This window comes from Lissotriton vulgaris, chromosome 6 (genome assembly GCF_964263255.1).
Source record: "Lissotriton vulgaris chromosome 6, aLisVul1.2, whole genome shotgun sequence".
NCBI lineage: Eukaryota > Metazoa > Chordata > Amphibia > Caudata > Salamandridae > Lissotriton > Lissotriton vulgaris.
Genome location: NC_141694.1, coordinates 1,659,158,942 through 1,659,182,176, shown reverse-complemented (window position 1 = coordinate 1,659,182,176; position 23,235 = coordinate 1,659,158,942). Strand labels below are relative to the sequence as shown.

Here is a 23,235-nt window from a genome sequence, read left to right as displayed (position 1 = left end):
GGACCGGTTTGATGTCCCCTGCGCTACACATTGCGGGAGTGTCGTCTCGCACATGCTGTTTTATAACACATAGAGACTGTGGGCTGCCATCACTGCTACAATATCGCTCTGCCCCCTGGGGGCTGATGTGCTACCCCGCTTCATCCAGCTGAGCTGTCTCGGGCGCGTGCTGCTCCGTGATTCTGCGGCTCCAGACCTGGGAGTTACCAACCCACCTGTGGGGGCAAAATCTGTGAGACTGCCAGATTTCTACGGGCAGTGCTGATTTCACCCCCCCCCCACGCCATAGGGGCCTGACTATACTACCTTACAGCGGCGTAAAAGTGCTCTGAACGACAGACAGCGTCATTCACGGACCCTGCTTTACGCAAAATCCTTCCCTCTGATGGTACCATGAGCAACAGAACTGGTAAAGGGGCCAACCAGGTAAAGCTGGACAAATATACATTTACTAAGTCGCAGGGGGATGCGCACGACAAGGAAGTCCTGTCGACACCAGGGGCGATTGGCGGGGCTCCACAGGAGGTCACCTTGCAAGACATTATGACCACCCTCAATAAGTTGATTCAAGAATCGGCAACGTCGCATTTGACCTGGCACTGATCAGAGCTGATTCTAATAAAATATCTACCAAGGTGTCCGAAGTTGAAACGACGACAGCAACCCTCTCATCTGACACTTCCACCCTCAAGAAACAGGTGCGGCAGCTGGAGGCTTACAATAAGCTCATGATGGCCCGCATCGAAGATCAGGAGAGGCGCTCGAGATGGAATAACATCCGCCTTATTGGCGATCCGGAGACGGTAGGGGAACAGGCCCTGGATCTTTTTGTGGAGGACCTAGTGACAACTCACCTCCAGCCAAGAGGTTTGTCAAATATCTTTTCTGTGGAGCGCGTGCACCGGGTCCCGGGCGGCAGGCCAAAACCAGTGCCCCCCCACGACCGATCCTGGCGCGCATATTCAATTTCAGGGACCGTGATGCAATCCTGCAAGCCACTTGGCAGGCCCCTCCGATCCGTATTGACAACGCCACAATCACGATCTTCCCGGACTACAGGGCCGCAGTCACGAAGCAGCGCAGACGATTCCTCGAAGTGAAGAAGGCTCTTCGGGAGCGTGAACTAAAATACTCCATGCTATTTCTAGCCAAATTGAGAGTGGAAGCAGAAGGTAAAGCTTGTTATTTCTCCACGCCTGAGAAGGCACAGGACTGGCTGGAGGGATGGCGTAAGACAGCGAGGTCAGGCCGTGCTGGGCATCGAGACGCGAGGCGCAATGAACAGCAGGAAGATATGGAGCAAGAATGAACATTAATCTTTTGAAGGAGGAGAACTGTCCATCTCTGTCTGAACCTGTGGCTGTGGCGGACAATCTGGCTCTAGCCTCCTTAGGACTGTATCTTCTCTGATAATGCTGTCCTGGGTAATAGAAGACTCTGATAGTGTTGCAGTGTTCGATGTTGCTGCTCTTAGGAAATTTACATTAAATGCCGGGGGGATTCTCTGCAGTGAGGTTATTTGGACACTTTTGGAGAGACTGCCCCACCTTAGTCATGTTCGCGGACTCTACTAAAGGGCTCTGGGTTACTGAAGTTTTCGGTGTACTGGCCCGAAGAGGGGCGGGCTGTTTTCTCTTCTCCCCTTCATTGCAGAACTGGGAAAGGGTATTAAGCACTCTGCGTTGTTGGGGTGGCGGGTAGTTTTGAACCCGTCGAGCAGGGAGGCAGGGTGATGGGTGGGAAGGGAAGGGTGGTTTGTTCCAATTGTATTTTGTTTAGTTGTTTTTCTGTTCAGGGCAATGCTTGATGTAGAATATGCAGGTTACCATTTTCGGGGCGCACATCATTGGGGTTACTTTGTACCACAACATTGCTTATGGCGGTAGAAACGGGGTTGCCAGGTTCCGGAGAGGGTACTCATAACACTCAGAAGTCCCTGGTGTCTACCCTAACGTTGCTTACCTGGAATGTGCATGGTCTGGGGGATAGGATTAAAAGAGGGTTGGTGCTGCAATATTTACGACGTAACGCACCAGCGGTGGCATTATATCAAGAAACCCATCTGGTGGGTTCGGCGAGCAGAGCTATGGATCGTAAGCAGTTCCCACTGTTGGTACACCGAACCTGGACTGATGATCGGGGACGTTTTGCGGCTTTATCATGTTAGTGGAAGGGGAAGCATTTTAATGTTGTGTCAGCTTACATTCCCCGGCCCTCCAGACTTTGGCCTTCCCGGCGCTTAGTACGTTCCTATTAAACCTACCCGAAGGGGAATTGATTTTGGGAGGCGATTTTAACACAGTCCTAGATGGCACTAAGGACCGCTACCCCAGTAGGACACTTGGAGCGGGTGGTACCCGTATGAGGGGGTTCATAGATGCTTTAGGTCTCACAGACGCTTGGAGGTATACACATCCCAATACGCAGCGCTTCCGGACCATTCACCCATTTCCCTGGCCTACACGATGCACGTTAGGGTGAGGAAGCGTGTTTTCCCTATCCATCCAGGTTATTTACAAGTCCCTACGATCCGGAAAGATATAGTCGCAGTCACAAAACATTATTTTCAAGAAAATGTGTCTTCAGTGCAATCCCCTAATGTATTGTGGGAAACATAAACCAGTGGTGAGGGCACAGGCAATTGCCTCCATAACTGGCCATAAACGTAAGGCGAAAAGTGAGTTAGAGGCCCTGGAGGAAGATCTGGCTGAATCTCAGGCCCGACATCAGGAGAATCCCACTCTAGATACAGCACAAAATCAAGTACACTCAACGAGTTTCAGCGTGACCAGGTTAAACTGCGGATACAAGCCACAAGGCACACAATATATGAAGTAGGGGACAAAGCGGGCAGGCTTTGGCGTGGTTAGATAAGAAAGAGAGCACAGAGAACGATAGCACAGCTCCGTACTCAGACTGGGTAAGTGGTAACCGCCCCGGAAGACATAGTAGATGCTATGGCTGGATATTTTGAACAGGTATACACTTCTGCCTCACACATGACAACAGAAGAGGCGCTAACATACATTAAAGATATTAAAATGCCTGCCCTGTCTGACGAAGCAGCTCTATCTCTGGAGGCTGATATTACAATTGATGAACTGCTGACTGCCATCCACTCCCTACAGTCGGGGAAAGCTATGGGACCCAATGGCATCCCCATTGAGCTCTATAAACGTACATCTGACCTGACTGCCCGCATCTCTTAACAATATTTACAATTAGCTTAGAGGAGGGGGATCTGCCCCGTGACCAACGAATGGCTACCATAATTGCTGTGCCAAAACTTGGTAAACCCCCGGATGAATGTTCCTCATATCGCCCAATATCTCTGCTCAACGCCGAGGCCAAGATACTCGCGAAATTGCTCGCCACCCGACTAACCCCACACCTCGAAACCCTGATTCACCCGGATCAGTCCGGGTTCATGCTTAATAAAAATACTGCGCTCAATCTCAGGATGGTTCAGGCAGTCATGGCGCATATGGCATATCTCCAAGAGCCCGCAGTTATCCTTTCTCTCGACGCCCGGATGGCATTCGATATGGTGGAATGGCCTTACTTGTTTGCGGTTCTCAAACACCTGGGCTTCGGCCACAAATTCAGCGCATGGGTGAAATTATTGTATTCACGTCCGCTCGCACATGTGGTGGCGAATGGTCATATCTCTAGAGACTTTCCGTTGGGACGGGGTACGCGCCAGGGCTGCCCACTGTCTCTGTTATTGTTTGCAATGGCGCTGGAGCCTTTGGCGGCCTGGATCCGCTTGGACCCCATGATTCGGGGACTTCATTGGACTGCGACTTGGGAGGACCGCATTTCTCTTCATGTGGATGACGTGTTGTTATATTTGTCTTCCCCACGCCGCTCTATATTAGTACTTTTAAATATCTGTGAAATCTTCGGTCGGGCATCGGGTTATACCATCAATTGGTCCAAATCAGTGTTGTTCGTCCTTAAGGGCCCGCCCCCATTCCTCCCTGCGGACTGTCCGCTCACGATCACGGAAGACTCTTTTAAGTACTTGGGTATTTGGGTAACGCCTGGATCAGAGGCCTTCCTCATCAAAAATTTAGAGCCCCCGCTTGAACGATTTCGGCGTGATGTGATACACTGGCATAACCTGCCTCTGACCCTCCTGGGCAAGGCAGCCCTTTTTAAAATGATGACACTTCCCCGACTCCTTTATGTATTGGAAAATAACCTGTTCCGAGTCGTATTATAATATTTTAAAAATATAGAAGCGGTTGTCTCAGGCCTGCTCTGGGGAAATAAACCTGCGCGTATTTCAAGGGGTAAACTGATCCGGGGCTGGTATGACGGTGGTATAGCCCTCCCTCATATTCAGTTGTATTATTGGGCAGCTCAACTGAAAATAATTAATTAGTGGTTACACACATCTCAGATAGTACCAGCGTTCCAACCTGACAGGTATGAACTGGGTGAGGCTGGAGTTCAATCCGCATTATATGTTAGGGGTGGCACTTCCTCCTTTTCTAGACCTTCAGCGCATACAATTAGCATCTGGTATGCGGCACATACCCGTCTTAAATGCAAAGATACTATCAATCAAATGACCCCCCTCTGGTCAGCGCGGCTACTGGGTAAACTTCGCAATAGCAAGGGATTCAGGGCTTGGGACCTAATAGGCATCTCCACGGTGGGAGATTTATGGAAGCAGGGCGAGGCAGTGTCCTTTAACCAACTTAAGACCCAAAAGAAGTTCAAACATGCCCTGGAATCAGTTCTCCCGCCAGGCACCGAGGTACCTGAGGCCACTCCTTTAGAGGACAGATTGCTTACTGAGCACATGCCCAAGAAGGCGACCTCATTTACTTATTGTAAATTAGTCAACAACACTTTTGAACCAACATTAAAATTAAAGCTCAAATGGTTCACTGATTTGGGGGAATTCGACGAGGCGGACTGGCAGACAGCGCTGTCTTCTCCGCTGGAGGTGGCTATACCCTCCAGACTCCGACTGGTTCAGCTAAAGATATTACACCGTATATATTATACGAGGGTTACCCTTCACACCATAGGGAGGGCCACACACCACTTTTGCCATAGGGGTTGTGGGGAGGAGGGAACATATTTTCACACTATATGGCAATGCCCCAGGATTGCAGCGTACTGGGCCAAAATCATGAGAATGGTATCTCAGGTGGTTGAGGTGTTGGTTGTCCCGGAGCCCAGGTGTTGCCTCCTGAACATATGGGAGCCGAATGATCTCACCCACCACGCTCAGGATTTGATGACGCTGGGTGAAATGTATGCTAAACGGAATATAGCCAAATATTGGGGATCCGAGGAGGTACCGACGCTTAAAGACTGGTGCATGGACATAGATGCAGCAATGCTGGCAGAGAGAGTGGTTTATCTACACCGTGGATGTCCCCAGAAATGGGAGAAAATTTGGGGAGCCTGGAACAAATACAGAATTTACTTATGTGACCAAACAACGCTAAATGGGTAAAGTGAATCTGAGTAGGAGGAGGGAGGGAGGGAGGGACCCCAGGGAAGTATCAATGATAAGGAGTCTCTTACCGCTGATTTTGCTAATAAGTATAAAGCTGCAAATGTCAAATGTAACCTGTGCTATCCAATGTATGTTCCCTTTGATTATCATGTGCCCTGCATTATTTTCAATAAAAACATTATCACAAAAAAAAGTGGTCAAAAGCAGACTGTTGCAATAATCTAATTTGGATAAGATTAGCGAGATAACTAATATTGTTTGCAGATTAGCTGGTACGAAAGGCATAACTTTTAAAATTATTCTAAGGGTGTTAAATGTGGAGGAAGTAAGTCTATTTACATGATCAGTAAAATCAAGTTTAGTATCAATGACCACTCCCAAGTTTTGAGCCTTTTCACTGAAAGGGGGATTGACCCCATAATGATTGCCCAAGCCGACAGACCCCAGAAGAATAGTTTTGCTCCAAAAAGTAGAATCTCTGTTTTTTCTGCATAAAGTAGTAGCAGTCCATCCAATTGTGGACAGCTGTCATGCAGTTTTGAAATCTGTTTCCAATGCTAGCATCATGTTATTTCAATAGAGACGACAATTTGAGTGTCTTCATCGTAGGATGTTAGTGAAAATCCGAAATTTCTTATCAAGTCTGCTAATGTGGAAACATAAATGTTAAAAAGAGGAGGGCTCAATGAAGATCCCTGTAGGACTCCACATGGCAGGAAGAAGTGGGAAATACAATTCTCTAGCTTCACTACTTGTTCCCGATCCGCTAAGTGGAATTTTAAGAAGTTCCATGCTTGACCAGTCACTCCGCAGGCAGTTAAATGACTTAGTAATAATTTATGACGGACAGTGTCAAATGCCGCCAAGAGATCTAGCAGGATAAGGGCTGCACCTTTTCCTTGGTCTAAAGTCTGCCTGATCTCTTTGGGTGCCTTGAGCAAAGCTGTCTTCGTACTATGGCCCATCCGGAAGCCAAATTGTGTACTATCCAGGTGTTTGTTCGTCTTGATAAAAGATACCAGTTGATCATTCAGAAATGTTTCCACTTTTTGGCTGGCAAGTGAAGATGGGCGATTGGATGGTAATTGCAGGGGTCATTCTGGTCAAGAGAGGCTTTTTTTAGCAGGTGAATCAATGCTGTCTTTTCCCAAATATTACACATTATTTGGTAAGTAGGTATTAGTTTAGAAGCAATAACGTCTGCTGCTTATTTAGTTATATTTGTCTGGCATGGGGCATCTGGTGAGCCAGAAGTATCGGTTTCTAATAACTTTATAATACACTCTCCTGGTGGAATAGCAAATTCGGTCTTGGTTTTGGTCGCATTGAGGGGATAATTGCTCCCATTTGCAGATACCAACGCAGGGCACGGTGCACCATTTGGGAATTCTTTAACAATTGATCCTACTTTTTCTAAAAAGAAGTCCGTAAATAGATTACAAAGAGATTGATTTGTTATGGCTACTTGTTAGTTCCGTCACTGTCTGAAAAAGCTCTTTTGTTGAGTCTTCGGCGTTCTCAATCTTCTTTGTGAAATAGTCTGCCTTAGCTATCATAGTGAAATCTGTGTAAATGGCTATAGATGGAGCACCTGCTTTAAAGCACAAGTTACTACTTGTGTAACGATATATCTGTAAGAGACATTAGTTAGTGATAGATTCTTTACCTTAGAATATCCCCAGGCGTCAGACTGGATCCGCAAAAGTTTGCGTAGCAATACCCTTGCGCGCCGGCAGGCGTCGCCCGCGGCTCCGTGTCCGTCGGCGGCGTCGTTAGCACCGGAATGACTTCGTCAGAGTACTTAGACGCCGCCCATGCGCGCTGACGTCAGTTCTGATACACAGCTTTTCCGCGCCAGATACGCAGAGCCATGATAGAACCAACACTGGTGCTATGAAACTAGGGCACCGAAAGGGGATGACCTTAACCCTAGATATTGGTTCGTAGAACGGGGAGGATGGGTGGGTCGGTAAGGAATCTATCACTAACTAATGTCTCTTACAGATATATCGTTACACAAGTAGTAACTTGTGCATCTGAAAGAGACACGTAAGTGATAGATTCCTTACCTTAGAATAGATACCCCAGCAATACCAACCCCGGTGGTAGGACTGCGAACCAATAATCACACCAGAAAGTCCTGGAGGACGGAACGGCCAAAGAAGCCATCCCTCCGGACTTGGCTGTCCAGGCAATAATGTCTTGCAAACATGTGCAGCGAGGCCCACGTAGCTGCCTGGCAAATATCTTGCAAAGGCACTCCACGGCCCAGGGCAGTGGTAGTCGCCGTGGCTCAGGTAGAATGAGCCCGTAGTCCCACAGGGGGTTCCTTCTTTGCCAAGGAGTAACACGCCTGGATACACAAGATGATCCACCGCGAGATGGTGCGCTTGTGCACCACCTTTCCCTTCTTAGCGCCCACGTAACCAACAAAGAGTTGGTCATCCACCCGGAACTGGCGTGTGCGATCCAAATAGTAAGAGAGTGCACGTTTTGGGTCCAGACGGTGGAGCCTCTCTTCCTCTTTCGAAGGATGCGGAGGCGGAAAGAAGGTGGGCAAGGAAATGGACTGCCCGATGTGGAAGGCTGTGACAACCTTGGGCAGGAACAAAGGTCTTGTCCGCAACACAACCTTGTCCGGATGAACAGAGAGGAAAGGCGGTGTAGAAGAAAGAGCCTGGAGCTCACTCACTCTCCTGGCAGAGGTGATGGCAACCAGGAAAGCAGTCTTCAAGGTAAGAAGATGGAGAGGACAGTTATGGAGCGGCTCAAAGGGAGCACACATTAGGTAGGTAAGTACAAGATTCAAGTCCCACTGGGGCATCACGAAAGGAACAGGAGGGAACATATGAGTGATGCCATTTAAGAATCTGTTTACAATGGGGGACTTGAACAAAGAAGGCTGATCAGGTAGCCTTAAGAAGGCTGAACGGGCAGAAAGGTAGCCCTTGATAGTGCCCAGATCAGAGCCCTGCTGGGCAAGAAAAAGAAGGAAGAGAAGGACCTCAGAAAGAGGGGCATTGAGAGGATCTACAGCCTTTGCTGTGCACCATGCCACAAATCTGTTCCACCTGCAGGCATATACCGACTTTGTGGAGGGACGCCTGGCTGCCAGAATGACATTACAGACTTCGGGAGGCAAGTCAAATGGCCTCAACTGTCGCCGCTCAATCTCCAAGCTTGTAGGTGGAGACTGGACAGGTTCGGGTGGAGGACCGTCCCCTGCTGCTGCGACAGAAGGTCCTCCCGAAGAGGCAGACGAATTGGGGGATCGACTGACATGCTGAGTGGCTCGGGATGCCAGTACCTTTGTGCCCAGTGCGGAGCCACAAGGATAACCTGGGCCAGGTCGCGCCTGATCTTCTTCAGCACTCTGGGCAGAAGTGGTATAGGAGGAAAGGCGTACAACAGACCGCAACTCCACTCGCGATGAAAAGCGTCCCGAGCGAGTGCCGCCTTGCAAACTCCAACGCGCAGGACTGATGACATTGCGCGTTCTCTTCTGTGGCGAATAGATCTAACCAAGGCTCTCCCCACTGCTGAAAGAGGCCTTGCGCCACGTCCAAGTTCAGACGCCATTCGAGATCCATCATGCACCGACGGCTGAGTTCATCCGCCCTGGCGTTCAGGGAACCTGCCAGGTGTTGAACCACCAGGGTCACGCCCTGATGTTCCAGCCATTGCCAGAGGCGCAGAGCCTCCTGGCATAGAGTCCGCGACCCCACCCCGCCCTGTTTGTTGCAGTACCACATGGCGGTGGTGTTGTCTGTGAACACCTGCACTACACTCCCTCGGACAGAGGGGAGGAATGCCTTCAGTGCAAGTCGGATCGCCCGCAGCTCAAGAAGGTTGATGTGGAGCTGGGACTCCGCTGGAGACCAGAGACCCCTGATCTCCGCCTCTCCCATGTGGTCTCCCCAACCCAGGAGGGACACGTCCGTCACAACTACGTGCTCCGGGTGGGGTAGGGAGAGGGATCTGCCACTGACCCAATCGCGGTTCGTGAGCCACCACTGCAGCTGTTTTGCAGTGCCCTCCGAGATCAAGACATGGTCGGACAGGTTGCCCTGATGCTGGGCCCACTGAAACTTCAGGTCCCACTGCAGGGCCCGCATCCGCCACCGGGCCTGATGCACCAGAAGGATGCAGGAGGTCATCAGCCCCAGAAGCCGCAGCGTCAACCTGACCGAGACCCGGGATAAAGGCTGAAAGATCAGAATCAGAGCCTGAATATCCCGAACCCGCTGTTCGGGTGGATAAACCCGAAACTGCGCCGAGTCCAGAACCGCTCCGATGAAGAGGAGCTTCTGAGATCGACACAGGTGTGACTTCGGCACGTTGATGGAGAACCCCAGCAGATGCAGGAGATCGGCCGTAGTCTGGAGGAGGTTGACGACTGTCTGGGGCGAGCTCGCCTTCAACAACCAGTCGTCGAGGTAGGGGAAGACTGAAACCCCTAACCTGCGCAGATGGGCTGCGACCACCGCCATCACTTTGGTGAACACCCGTGGGGTGCTGGTAAGGCCGAAGGGGAGCACGGTAAACTGAAAGTGCTCGTGGCCTACCGCGAACCTGAGGTAACTCCGGTGGGCCGGCAGGACGGGGATGTGAAAATAGACGTCCTGCAAGTCCAACGCTACCATCCAGTCTCCTGGATCCAGGGCAGCTAAGACCTGAGCCAGAGTCAGCATCTTGAACTTCACCTTCAGGAGGAAGCCGTTAACGTTCCGTAGATCCAAGATAGGGCATAGGCCCCCTTTGTCCTTCTTGGGTACCAGAAAGTAGTGGGAGTAAAAACCACACCCTACTTCTGGCCCAGGAACGCGCTCGATGGCCCCCTCGGCCAAGAGGGCCGTGACTTCCTCCTGCAGAAGTTGCAAGTGATCCCCCGACAAGCGGTGGAATTGCGGTGGCATGGCTGGAGGGGTCGCCTCGAAGGGGAGGGAGTAGCCCCTTCGGACGATTTGCAGCACCCAACTGTCCGATGTGACGGTGCGCCAGTGGAAGTGGTGATGGCAAACCCTGCCCCCCACTGGCGTCACATGGGTCTGAAAGCACGGACTAGGAGGGTTTTGAGGCAGGTGCTGCGGGGGAAGGTGTGGACTGGGCGCGCCGTTGTCCCCGAACGCCGCCATGGCGGTTTCCACGGCCGCCAATGCGCTGTTGGACATTCTGCGGCGCGTGGCTGGCAGCATGTGTGGGGGCGCCCCTTCCTTGGCCACGAAAGGAGCGAAAGGCACCCGTTTGCTGGCGAGGGGCCGAGAGGCCCAAGGACTTGGCCGTAGCACTGGAGTCCTTAAATCGCTCCAGCGCATGGTCTGCCTTGTCGCCAAAGAGGTGACGGCCATCAAACGGCATGTCCAGCAGAGTGGCCTGGACATCGGCCGAAAAGTTGGCGGACCTCAACCAGGCGTGGCGTCGAACCGCCACTGTCGTTGCCATCGCCCTGCCCAGTGAATCCGTGGTTTCCAGCCCACACCGGATGGAATACCGCTCTGCATCTCGACCCTCCGCAAGGGTTTGGGTGAGTGTTGCCCGGACCTCCTCCGGACATTGAGGCAGCAGGTCCGCGATCGCGTCCCACAGGGTGTGGGTATAGCGGCCCAAGAGGCATGCGGTATTAACTGACCGCAGTCCCAAACTGAGGGACGAGAACACCTTCTTCCCAAACTGCTCATACCTCTTGGATTCCCGATCGGGTGGAGCCGTCGGGAATGCGGTCTGGGAAGTGGAGGCCTGGATGACCAGGCTCTCAGGGGTGGGGTGGTGGACAAAAAGCAAGCATCGCCCGGGGCCGGGCGGTAGCGTCTGGCCACGTTCCTATGCACAGGCGGACCTGTGGCGGGCTTGGACCAAGTGCCCACAAGAACGTCACACAAGGCCTCATTAAACGGCAGCAGAGGCTCACTGGAGCTTGACTGCGTTTTAAGGACCTCTGTGAGAAGGTTAGTCCTCACGGCCGCGACAGGGAGCTCATTGTTTAAGGCTTTGGCTGTGCGTGTCTCAACACTACACTATAAGCAGCCCCCTCCTCCGTAGCCACGGTGGGAGGGGAGACAAATCCAGTGTCTGGCGAAGTGCCAATGCCACTGGCTTCCCCAAGCTCATATGTCCAGTCCTGAGGTGACTGGCACTCCTGTGCCAGAAGGTCCTCAGACCCCTCCTAATCACCCTCGTCACCCATCTCCTGTAGTACAGGCTCAACAGATGGGTCCTGTTCATGGAAATAGAAATCTCCAAATGCCGTTGGATGCGGCGCCAGAACCGGACCGAGGGTAGGATCGGGGACGGCACCCATATCAGGCGCCGGGGGCGACACCCGTAGGGCTGGCATCGGCGAGGTCGTGAGGTCGACCGGCGATGACCTGGATCCAGAAGCGGATCCAGAGAGGGCCTGCGGCGCCGGGACCGAAGTAGCCGCCGCCGAAGCACCTGGCGGCGTCGGAGCCGAAGCACCCGACCCGCTAGGCCCTCCAGCCGGGGCCGTTGGGCCCGAAGGCGCCATGGAGCCAGGCTGAGGAGGGAGGGACCTCAAGGCCATGAGGTACCGCTCGTTCTCCTCAGGAGTCTTGCCCAGGGACCCGAAGGTGTGGGGCAGGCGGCGACGACTGCGACTCCAGCGGAGCCGCATGGGTGGTGTCACCCGAACCCCCGGTCGCATCGTGCGAGCGCCGGGGTGGGTCGGAGGAACGATGATGTCTCTCCGACCTCTGATGCCTCTTACCTAAGGACTTGGATCCTGACGACCGATGACCACTTCCAGAGCTGCGAGGGCTCCGACCTCGCGACCTGTCCCTCGACCTCCCGTGGGACCGGGACCGGGTGCGTCGCGGGGTCGACTGCCGGAGCTCCAGTCGCTTGCGAGACCGCTCTTGCCTAGCCTTAGACGTCAGGGCCCGGCAGTCGGAGCAGGTGCGGTCGTCGTGGTCGAGGCCTAAACACTTGAGGCACCAGCGATGGGGGTCGGTAACCGACATCAGTCGGTCGCACCTGGAACAGGGTTTGAACTCGGGCATCCCTACCGGCACCGTTGGAGTCGAAGACTCGAGTAGAGAGATGATCAAAAAGATCAAAAAGTTTAGTAAAAACAGACTAAGGGGTAGAGCTTCTCCAGATCTGCGCTAGCTGACGCGGAAAAAAGAAGAACTGACGTCAGCGCGCATGGGCGGCGTCTAAGTACTCCGACGACGTCATTCCGTCGCTAACGATGCCGACGACGGACGCAAAGCCGCGGACGACACCTGCCAGCGCGTAGGGGTATTGCTACGCAAAAATTTCCGGATCCAGTCAGACGCCTGGGGATATTCTAAGGTAAGGAATCTATCACTAACGTGTCTCTTTCAGATCCATATTAGTGCCCTTCTGGCATTTTCTGAATAGCTAGTAATATATATTTGCCGTCTCTATTTTTTCAGCCAGCAAATTACCTCCCCAAGTGTAATATTGGATTCTTATAACAGAGCCATCTTTGCATATAAGCTAGGATCATATTTTATATTGTTTGTCAGTGTTGTACAAGCCTTTAATTCTTTAAGTTATAATGGAATATTGTAGAAGGTGTGCCACTGCTGTGGTAGTGGATTAGTGTAGGACCCCCACAGTGCAGTTCTACAACTTCTACCATGATGAGGGTAAGGTGGGGATAATCTCCAAGTGATTACAGGTGTACCGCCCTTCATATTGTGTGGAAATTAACAGATTAAATTAAACTACAAAGTGTAACATTGGATATAAAAGTGGCAGAGGGCAAACGGTTGACCGCCCAAACAGCTAAATAAAGATGGCCATCAACACAGGGAGTAGAGAGAGTGGACTACTGCAAATCAGGTAAGTGCAGACAGAGGTTCCTACAACAAGAGGGTTTTACTGTTTGGCTGGTTCCCAAAAGTAAGAAGTGTGGAGAAATAATGTTGCAATAAGTATTCGAGTATCCTCACAGCATCTCTGACTGTTTTCTTGGCATCACCCAGGAGGACCAAATGCCCTCTACATCATACCAGAGTCCCTTATCACAGGGCACTAGAGACCCTGAAGGTGTCCTCCTCACATGTCTCCCCCAGAGAGGACAGCTTCAAGAAGAAGCAACATATCCAATATAAAAGTGCTAAATGATATGAGAAAATTCTAAAGAATTGTATGCTGCTCACTGCAAGCCATCAGACATCTGGCGAGTAACCTTTAGGCGCGAGTACAGCTCATTTAAGCCGATTGAAGAAGTATCATCTCTGTCAGAACCCTCAGAGGAGATGACAAAAAGAGCATTGGGCGAAGGAGGGGGGGGTGTTCAAAATGCAGCAGCGATTGCCAACGCTGAGAGTCTACCATCTCAGGCTTGCTCCGGAGAAGGAGCTGCTGTAGGGGTCCCAGGGTGCTGGAGCTTGCCCTGGGGTGTCTTCTGCACCATCTAGGAGCTTTGCTTGGCTATCTGCTATGGGTATCAGTCTGTGAGGAGGTGTCCTGTCTTTCAGGAGTGAGGTTTTTGCCCTGAAATGTAAAGGTGTCTCTCCAATGTCAGGAAATGTCTAAAAGTTGTTTTGTAATGGTTTTAGTCACCCCATTATCGTTTTCATGCAGTAGATGAGCGGGTATTTGTACGTTAAGAGTGTCAAAACTTATAGAGACCTCACAGGGCACACCTACCACTTGCGTTCTTCCAATATTGACAATGGGTAGGTGGCAGCATGCGCAGCCCTCTGCCCTAGACTGACTGGAAAGTTAGTGAATCAGAGTTGATGTTATAAAGATTTCAACAGAGTTACACAGTGACCATGTCAGGGATTAAAACTAGTGTTGGAATTGCATCCATCAGAGAAGCAAGCAATGTTGATCAGGATGCTTAGGGGCCTCAACTTGCTTGTTGCAGCTCTTGAGCCATCTTGTCCGTTAAGTACAGCAAGAGCAGTTAGGGATAATCCTGAGGAAAACAAGGCGACCGTCAATATATCTGGAGGAGTGTACAAAGGGCTGTAACTCGAATATAATAGGGCTGTTTACCCCTAGAAAATGGTTTGGTCATTGTTTGGTATAAAACGTGCACCTGAGATGGACGTATTGATGTAGTCAACTAGTCTTTGGTGGGGGGGGGCGAAGTTAGGCGCACGCCTTAGTGGTTGCATGGCGCAGAAAGAGAGCAGAAGGAGATCCCCAGTTTCCTAGGAACTCAACAGTCTGTAGTTATGAGGCAGGAGTGGGAGCCAAGTGCGAGGTGTGAGGAGGAGTCCCTTCTCCACAGTGTCAGGGCCCCAAAGAAGGTATATTTCAAAGCGAAGTACTTGAAACGGTTGAGCACCGAGAAGCTCTCGCAATCATATCACTGAGAACAGAAGAGTCGGATAGCGGCCATGTGTGGCTGGGTCAATCTCTATCTGTTACCCATAAATCCACTCCACACTTCAACTAGAAACAACAACTATATTTAACAATGGTATAAGAACTGTGAAAACATTGTTATATGTATATGAAATGTAATATACAGCTAACTAAATATATAGCCATCCCATTTTACTTGGTTGACTACTGTAATAAATACATACTTTGCAACTAAATATGAACATATGTATCAAGCATGCAGTGACTGAAGACAAGGGATCTTAGAGACACGGACATACCAAGTGGATTTCACAATTTGGCCAAACACATTGTGATAATGTCAACTTTATCATAAGGATCAAGGAGTAAGCCTTTCTTCAAAGTCTGTCTGAGTAATGCCTGTGTTCTGTTGTTATTCTGCCTGGCTGTATAGTGCGACCATGCTCAGGTCTAGATGAAAACCAACTAAATTAGAATTTAAATTAATATACTTCCAGAATGTATTCAAGACCATTTATATGACTTGAGAAAGTATAGGTTGTATCACCACTGCCAATCGCTGTCAGAGTTTTTGGTTCTGTATTCTGTTCCTATTTTTTTGCTATTGTTACACTTGTTTTGTTCCATGGGATTTGTTCAGTACACCTGGCAGGGGAAAATGTACTTTAGGTTTACTGCGGACTTAGCCCCAGGTTATTCTTGGGACCGTTGTGGACACTGGGAGGGCACTCAGCTGTATGTAGACCATTTTTATGTCAATCTCGCACATTGTGACCACGTGCGCCGGGAATTATACAGACGACTGCACAATTCTTCAATAAAAACAAAGTGACAAATTGATATACATTTTTTCTAGCACATACCTCTCTCCTCTGCCTCCTGTGCCACTAACCCAACCCACCCAACCCCTTGTTTGGAAATACTGTCTCCAAAAAGGATCCTTGAGCAGAATATATATTTCATACTGTTTTAAGTAAAATGGTGTTGACAGAGGAACCATTTCATGCTTAGTTGATATTATTATGCTGCAGATGTGTTTATGTCTAAACCAAATAGAAATACTCTGAACATAATTTAAATTAAAGCAGAACAATTGCCACTGAGTGAAAATAAATACAAAGCAAATGTTGCTAAGAGGTCAAGGCAATGGCTCTCTTCTTCACCCGTTGAATTATATTACTTTCTGCTTTTACCAAGCCTTCTCATTCCAGAGAAGTAGAACGCATTTGAGTTGGTAATATAGAACATAGACATAAATATAACACTGCAAGTTATTTAATAACTATATTAAAATGAACTTACGGTTCAATATCAATAGTTTGTTCTCCAGGACCCGGGGTTACAGGAATGCTTCCACCATCTAAACTGTCTGAAGGAAGAACAAAATTCCAAGTACAGAAGCATCAGAATAGAAGAACACGTGTACACAATTATGACAGTATGACAATAATAATGAGTCACATGCAGTTTCAAACTATTTTCTAAACAACGCCTCTGCAAATCTCTTGCAACCTCTTGCGGATAATGTTTAAGATGTCTACTCTATCAAAGATAAGTGTAGACATTTGTGTTCTTTGATGAGTTGTTCATGTGTTGGAGGAATATGAATGATGTGTTGAACATTAAACTTGGGTTTGTAACTCTTCTTACAGATGTAGTGCATTTTTTCGGGATTACAGGGTATTAAGGTCGGTGTATGGCCCTGCACTGACCTTGACAACTAGCAGTTCTTCAATTATTAGATACAAAACACGCACCAAATATCTACTCCTAGAACTGAGCTAAGCAGATTGTGATTTCTTGGTGGTTTTGTGGACCTTTTTGAAGCGAAAGTTGTATCTGGTGTTTTCTATCTTAAAACAGTGTTATCATGTAACTGTAAATTCACAGAACACATCTACTGTAATATCCTGATAACAGTTGGAGTATCTTAGCCATTAAAATTAGTTTGAAGGTTGTTTTGGTATTATATGTTCCTAACTATCATTTTGTGTCTGCTTGTTTGTTGCAGAATTCTGCCTGTTTTCAAAAGGTGGCCTAAAAGTCCTAATTTTTGATTCTGTTATAATTTCAGTAGAAAAAACCTTTTCAATGAAATTTAAAAAAGGAAGAGATGCAAGGGCTAAAAAGGATTCGAATGTGTCAAGAGATGTGTAATGAGATGGCTACACTGGAGTTACTATCCCAAAAGCCAGTGCCCGTTCCACTAAGAAGTGCAGTGACAAACCTTGAGAAGGCACATTGAAAGATGGAAGGCTAAAGCTTTCGGGATGGGATGGGGGGATGGGATTTTATGGAGGGTAGCCCAATGGTTCAGTGGTCATTTGCTCTCAGAGCTGGGTTGACAAAAGCACACTCATGGGTTGGAACTCATGCAAAGTTTTCATCCCTAAAGCAAGAATACCTCCAGGTCTCTTGGCAATTGTCAGCACAGTGCTCGTGTGCTTATAATGAACCTTTAACTTAACAAAGGAGGTGACTTCATAAGCACCCGTCATACATCTCATAGGTCTCTCCATACTTATCGGTCTCTCCACACAATTAGTTTGGATCATACCAAGGAGCCTTGCACCTTAGACAGAAGCAGATTTCACCAAGGTGGATGGCTTGTTCAAAAAGTCACAATGGTTAGCTTTGATATTCTTGATAACTGTGGACTCCAGACGAGGCAGTTATTATTTAGACAAATTAGTCAAAGCAGTCAATACGCAATGACAAATTTGTCAACAGAAGCAACAAACACTTGAACCCTTACAATTCTTCCAACTATGAGAAACACAAGGAAACTAATCAGACAGCTCATTAATTATACAGTGATGCACCCTGGGTTTGCTCAGGGAGTCATGGGAAGCAGAGCGTTTTACCGAGAAGGACCTCACAAAATTTGTGGCTTAACTACATACAGTTTAACATGCTACAAAGAGCTTATTTGACCTCTCAAGATTGGAAAGATGTACACTCAATCCATGAGATGCCGTAAGCTGGTTGCTGAGTTCATTCATATGATGGGCAACTACCCCACTCTTGAGAAATACTGAGCCGATGTCATGTATGTGATAAAAATATATAATCCTGGCCCCTAATATACCTCCGAAACAAAATTGTTCTCCAGAGATTTCCATTTATTGATTTGTGTTTTTGGATCATTAGAGAAGTAATTTAGCAAGGGTAGACATTGCTGCTCCGGGCTGGATTTTTCTGATTTGACATTTTTAAAAATGTCGGGTGTATTGCAGTGATGATGTAAGATTTCAGCAAATAAACAACTAGAGAGTAAGGAAATGGAACAGGTACTTGTCCCCTTCCCAGAGTAATAGGCAAAAACAATGTGGACAAGTCCTTAACGGGTTATGGTCATAGTTGTTGACCTTCACTCTGGTAGAGGAACGCAGACAACCAGTGGTTGTCTTAGGAAACCCCTCACCCACCTACCTAGTAGGTGGCATGCTTCATCATCGGGGTCCAGCTGGATTGCTGAGTGCAATCCAGCTGTGCTTCAACACCTGATTTACAGCGGATCAGGTTATTTGGTGAAAAGTGTAGTGCTATGTAAAGTGTGAGTAAATGATAAAAATGTCTCTAGGAAATGCCCATCTAAAAGTTTTAACAGAAGCGTCCTAGGGCATGAGTAAAAACATAGTTGGGATATACATGAGGTGAAAATGTGCCTCAATATCCCTAAAGAGTGTAGGTATTCTAGTTTCAGCCTTCTACGATATTCATGAGGCTTTCTTCAGGACCATATAAGTGAGTGTGGGCAGAAAAGTATTGAAGGCCAATCCAGGTAAATATATCAACGCACACCCTAAAGTGTGCTGTGAGTGTGGTGGGATCTTGTTACTTACAGATCCTGCACGTTGAGTATATTAAACTCCCCGTGCGTTTGGATTCATGGATCCTTTCACACAGTGGGACTTCCTGTTTTGGGGACCTTTCGTCTTAGGATAGTTACTGCTGCAACCTACGGTGTGGACAGGCAAAGTTTAATATACTCAATGCACAGATCTGGGGGTGAGCGCACGTATTAATTGTGGAATCATGAAGAAAAGTAGTCAGAGGCACTCCTTACGGTGATCAAAACAAATGTATTGCCATGTCAGGAACAACGCGCATCAGCTGAGCACCCTTTCTCAAGTGTAGGTTCAATTACCTTCATAAAGAACATAGTGAACAGATTGTTTTAATTAACCACCGGGTGACATCAAAGTGAAATAAAATACAAATACATTCATTCTGTGCTCTATACAATAATGTACAATTAAACCAAAATTGTACAAAACTGCTCAAATATTTCAAATTAACTCATGTAATGCATGTCGGTGTTGCGTGCGGTCTACTCCTTCAATTCATGAAAAGCACTTGACAAGTCCCGGTATGTATAATCCGTTGTATTGGGATGAGGTCTGCCACAAGTCTGCTACTTGTGTATCTGGTGGGCTCGCTCGGTATAGATAATTCGCATCTCATGTAAGAGCCGATTGTGACCTAGTGCATGTTCCTTGCCAACAATGTGTTGCAATGTTAAGCACGCCACGTTGATAAATGTTAATGTGTGCCTGAAATTATGATCGACACAACATTATGAGTGTGCTACGACATGTCGCATTACGTCTGGATGCCACCCAAGTGGGCCATCCAAAATACTGCATACTGGCCCCATGTAACTAAAATATGTTTGAAATAATGTCTGGTCATGCGTGCAGCGCAGCCAGTATGCCCCTCCTGGAAGCGAGAAAAATAGGTGCATGATATGCCATTTCCTAACGAGCGTGCCATGACATGTCAAATTGAAAATGGATGCCGCCCTAGATGGCTACCTAAGATAAGGCATACTCGCACCATGTAACTAAAATATGTATGCAATGATGCCTGGTTGTGGTGTACATGTGGCAATAGCACAGCTGGTATGTCCCTTCTGGATGGAAGAAATCTGGGTACATGATACGGCCTCCATGGTTGTCATTTGTGCATAAAAAGCAATATCACATGATTGCCATCGAGCACCAGTGGGTACATGTGATTACACAGTACATTTCCATATCTATTGATATATGAGTACACATATAGCAGTAATTGTCAGAGCTGTGGCAGGACAATTATACAAAAAAACATGAGGCAAAGGTAAGGAGTGTGAATCACTGATGTAATTTAATCAGATATATAACCCAAGTGGGTGTCATGCACAAGAACACAGAGTGCTAAAATGAATGTTGGCATGTACGGGGATAGTGGCAGGACAATGTTGGAGCTAGATATGTACAGTCAATTCTTTGTCCATGTTAAGCTCTCGAGGGACTTTGTTCCATGTGATGCCTCTCGTAAGATTGGATGTTCTGCTTGGTTTGCCTTTCTCCTCCGTTCAGAGCCCCATTAACATTTAATGGCACAGGCGGTGTAGGAGAAGCTACACATCAGTTGTAAAAGTTTTGCCTTGCACTTGGTATGCTTGTTGATTGAAGGTGGGACATAAACTCTGTGTGCAGTAACAGAATATCTCTGGTGTTTACAATATATATTTGATACTTTGTCTTTGGCACTCGCGGCTATGATGGAAAATAGCACTGCTGACTTTTGGCAGTGATATGACATTGCAGTCAGTGCGAAATGGTGGAAAATAAGCGCTGCTGACATGTGGAAGCGAAATGACAGTGCGTTTACGTGTGCTATGCTGGAAAATAAACGCTGATGTTAGATGGAGCGAAATCTCATTTTACTTTTATTTGCCAGCTTAACAGGGGTTCTTTAAAGAGTCCTTGTGTTATTACTGCCCCAGAGCACCAGTGGGTCGCATAGTTCAGCTCCGTGTGGCACCGTCTGCCTTGCTGGAATTGACATGTGCGGTGCCTATATAGGCACCACTCACGCATGCTGATGTCAGTTTCTTTCGGTGGCTTTCCACGGCAGAAGCGTGGAGCTATGAAGAACACAGACTACTGGTGCGTGAAACTAGGACCTTTCAGAGACAAGCAGCCCTTCACTCTGAATCCGTTCACAGAGCAGGGAGGATGGGTGGGTCGGTAAGGACTCTGCGGCTAGGTAGAGTAAAAAAAACTGTCCAGGCAGTAGTGTTTCGCCAACATGTACAGGGAAGTCCACAGTGCTGCCTGACAGATATCTAGGACAGGTAGCCCGTGAGCTAAAGCAGTGGTCGCAGCCTTGACTCTGGTGGAATGAACTTGTAAACTTTCAGGGGGTTGCTTTTTGGCCAATGTGTAGCAGATTTTGATGCAGAGCACTATCCATCGTGAGATGGTCCATTTTTGCCATGCCTTTCCTTTTTTGGCTCGGACATGCCCCACAAAGAGTTAGTCATCAACCCGGAACTATTTTGTGTGGTCAAGGTAGAACGACAATGCTCGTTTTGGGTCCAGACGAGTCTTTCCTCTTCTTTAGAGGGGTGAGGCGGAGCATAAAGAGTAGGCAGGGTGATAGACTGGCCTACATGAAAGGGAGTGACCACCTTCGGTAGAAAGGATGCTTTAGTCAGAAGAACCAGCTTGTCTGGATAGATACTAAGGTAAGGAGGATGAGGTGAGAAAAGCCTGTAACTCACTGACTGTCCAGGCAGATTTTAATGCCATTAGAAAGGCAGTTTTTTTATAGTAAGGAGCCTTATAGGGCAGTTGGGTAATGGCTCGAAAGGAGCACACACGAGAAACGTTAGGACTAAGTTAAGGTCCCACTAAGGCATGATGAAGTGTGAAGGTGGGAACATGTGTTGGAGTCCTTTCAAAAACCTATGTACAATAAAGGACTTGAACAGAGATAGTTGATCTGGCAACAGTAGAAATGTTCAGATGGCAGAAAGATATCATTTTACAGTGCCCAAAGCAGAGCCCTGCTGGGATAGGGTAAGAATAAACAAAACAACAAGGGGTGCCAATAGGGGGGGGTGAACTTTTTTATCTGTATACCATGCCACAAATTTACTCCAACATCAGAGGTATACGGTCTTGATGGTGGGACGCCTGGCTGCCAAGATAACAGTAAAAACTACAGACAGAAGGTCAAAAGCTGTATCTGCTCAATCTGCACGCATGAAGGCAAAGTGTTGTCAGGTTTGAGTGCAGAACCCTGCCCTCTTGCTGGGACAGAAGATCCTCTCAAAGAGGGAGCTTGATCGAACAGCTGGAGATACCAGACTCTCCTTGCCCAATCTGGAGTCACAAAAATAACTTAGGCCCAGTCATTCCCAATGTTCTTGAGAACTCCGGGCAGGTGTGGTTTTGGTGGAAAGGCGTACAGGAGGCCTGAGCTCCACTCAAGATGAAAAACGTTTCCAAGAGAGAGCCACCTTTGAAACTCCAGCATGCAACACTTCCGACATTGCGAACAGATCCAACCAAGGCTCTCCTCATTCTTTAAAAAAGACCTTTCACCACCTCCGGATGGAGATATAATTTGTGATCTGTTAGGCATCAATGGCTGAATTTGTCTGCCCTGACATTCAGAGAGGCCGCCAGGTCTTGAACCACTAAGGCGATGCCCTGATGTTCGAGTCATGTCCAGAGGCGCAGAGCCTCTTGACGAAAAGGTCCACAACCCCACTCCACCCTGTATGTTGCAGGACCACGTGGCGGTGGTGTTGTCCTTGAACACCTGAACCAGCCTTAAGAGGGTGACTGGCTTGACCTCTGGCTGAATGCCCCATGTGGTCTGTGGGAACGGTCTCTGCCACCCAAAGAAATTTGAGAAGGTTGCTGGCCGGTGTGGCTGGGCATGTAAAGACGCAGTTGGAAGGTCCTTTCTGTGGCCAGGAAAGGGGCGAAAGGAGGACTGGGGTTGGCAAGCAGCCATCGAAAGGTCCAAAAATCTGGCTGTAGCTCAGCCGTCCTTGAAGCCTTCGAGTGCAAAGTCTACCTTCTCTCCAAACTGACAGCCATCAAAAGGCATGTCCGTGAGCGAAGCCTGGACTTCCCCTGAAAAGCCAGTGGCTGTCAGCAAGTGTGGCGCAGAAGTTACACGAATGATGAAATAGCTCTGCCCAGCGAGTCGCCTTATTCAGCCCACATCGTATGGTGAACTTCGCTGCGTCCCTCCCATCTCTCTAATAAAAGAGAGGGACCCCAGCAACCAAAGGGGTAGGGTTCCAAACGACAATATGTCAGATATAGTGTCCCCTTTAGACAATTTATAAACTAGAAGAAACACTTTGCCATTTTGAATTGTGATACGCTAAGTCATTGGACTATACAACTTCTCCATCTTACAGATTTAAGTCTGACTATTGTATCCCATTCTATTTTATTGGAAACGTTTTTGTTTTATTCCCACTGTGTTATGATTATTTGTATGTAATGTGATAGGATATATGTATAATCACTTTCATTTTGAATCTGATTTTTATTGTTGGTATAATAAATTGTGTACTTAAATTGAATTGTGTACTTTTTTTATTTCTGACTATGTTTGCATCATCTTCGCTCTTGCTTAGATTGAATGGATTT

The 23,235-nt window shown here is 48.1% G+C and overlaps 1 protein-coding gene across 1 annotated transcript in view; it reads right to left on the bottom strand.

Annotated features, from left to right (window-relative positions):
* Nucleotides 1-23,235, bottom strand: part of TRERF1 (transcriptional regulating factor 1) — a 635,163-nt gene that overhangs the window by 193,658 nt on the left and 418,270 nt on the right. Inside the window, exon 9 of the mRNA XM_086927823.1 lies at nt 16,091-16,157. Within this exon, the coding sequence (XP_086783949.1) occupies nt 16,091-16,157 (67 nt within the window). The remainder of the gene's footprint in view (nt 1-16,090; nt 16,158-23,235) is intronic.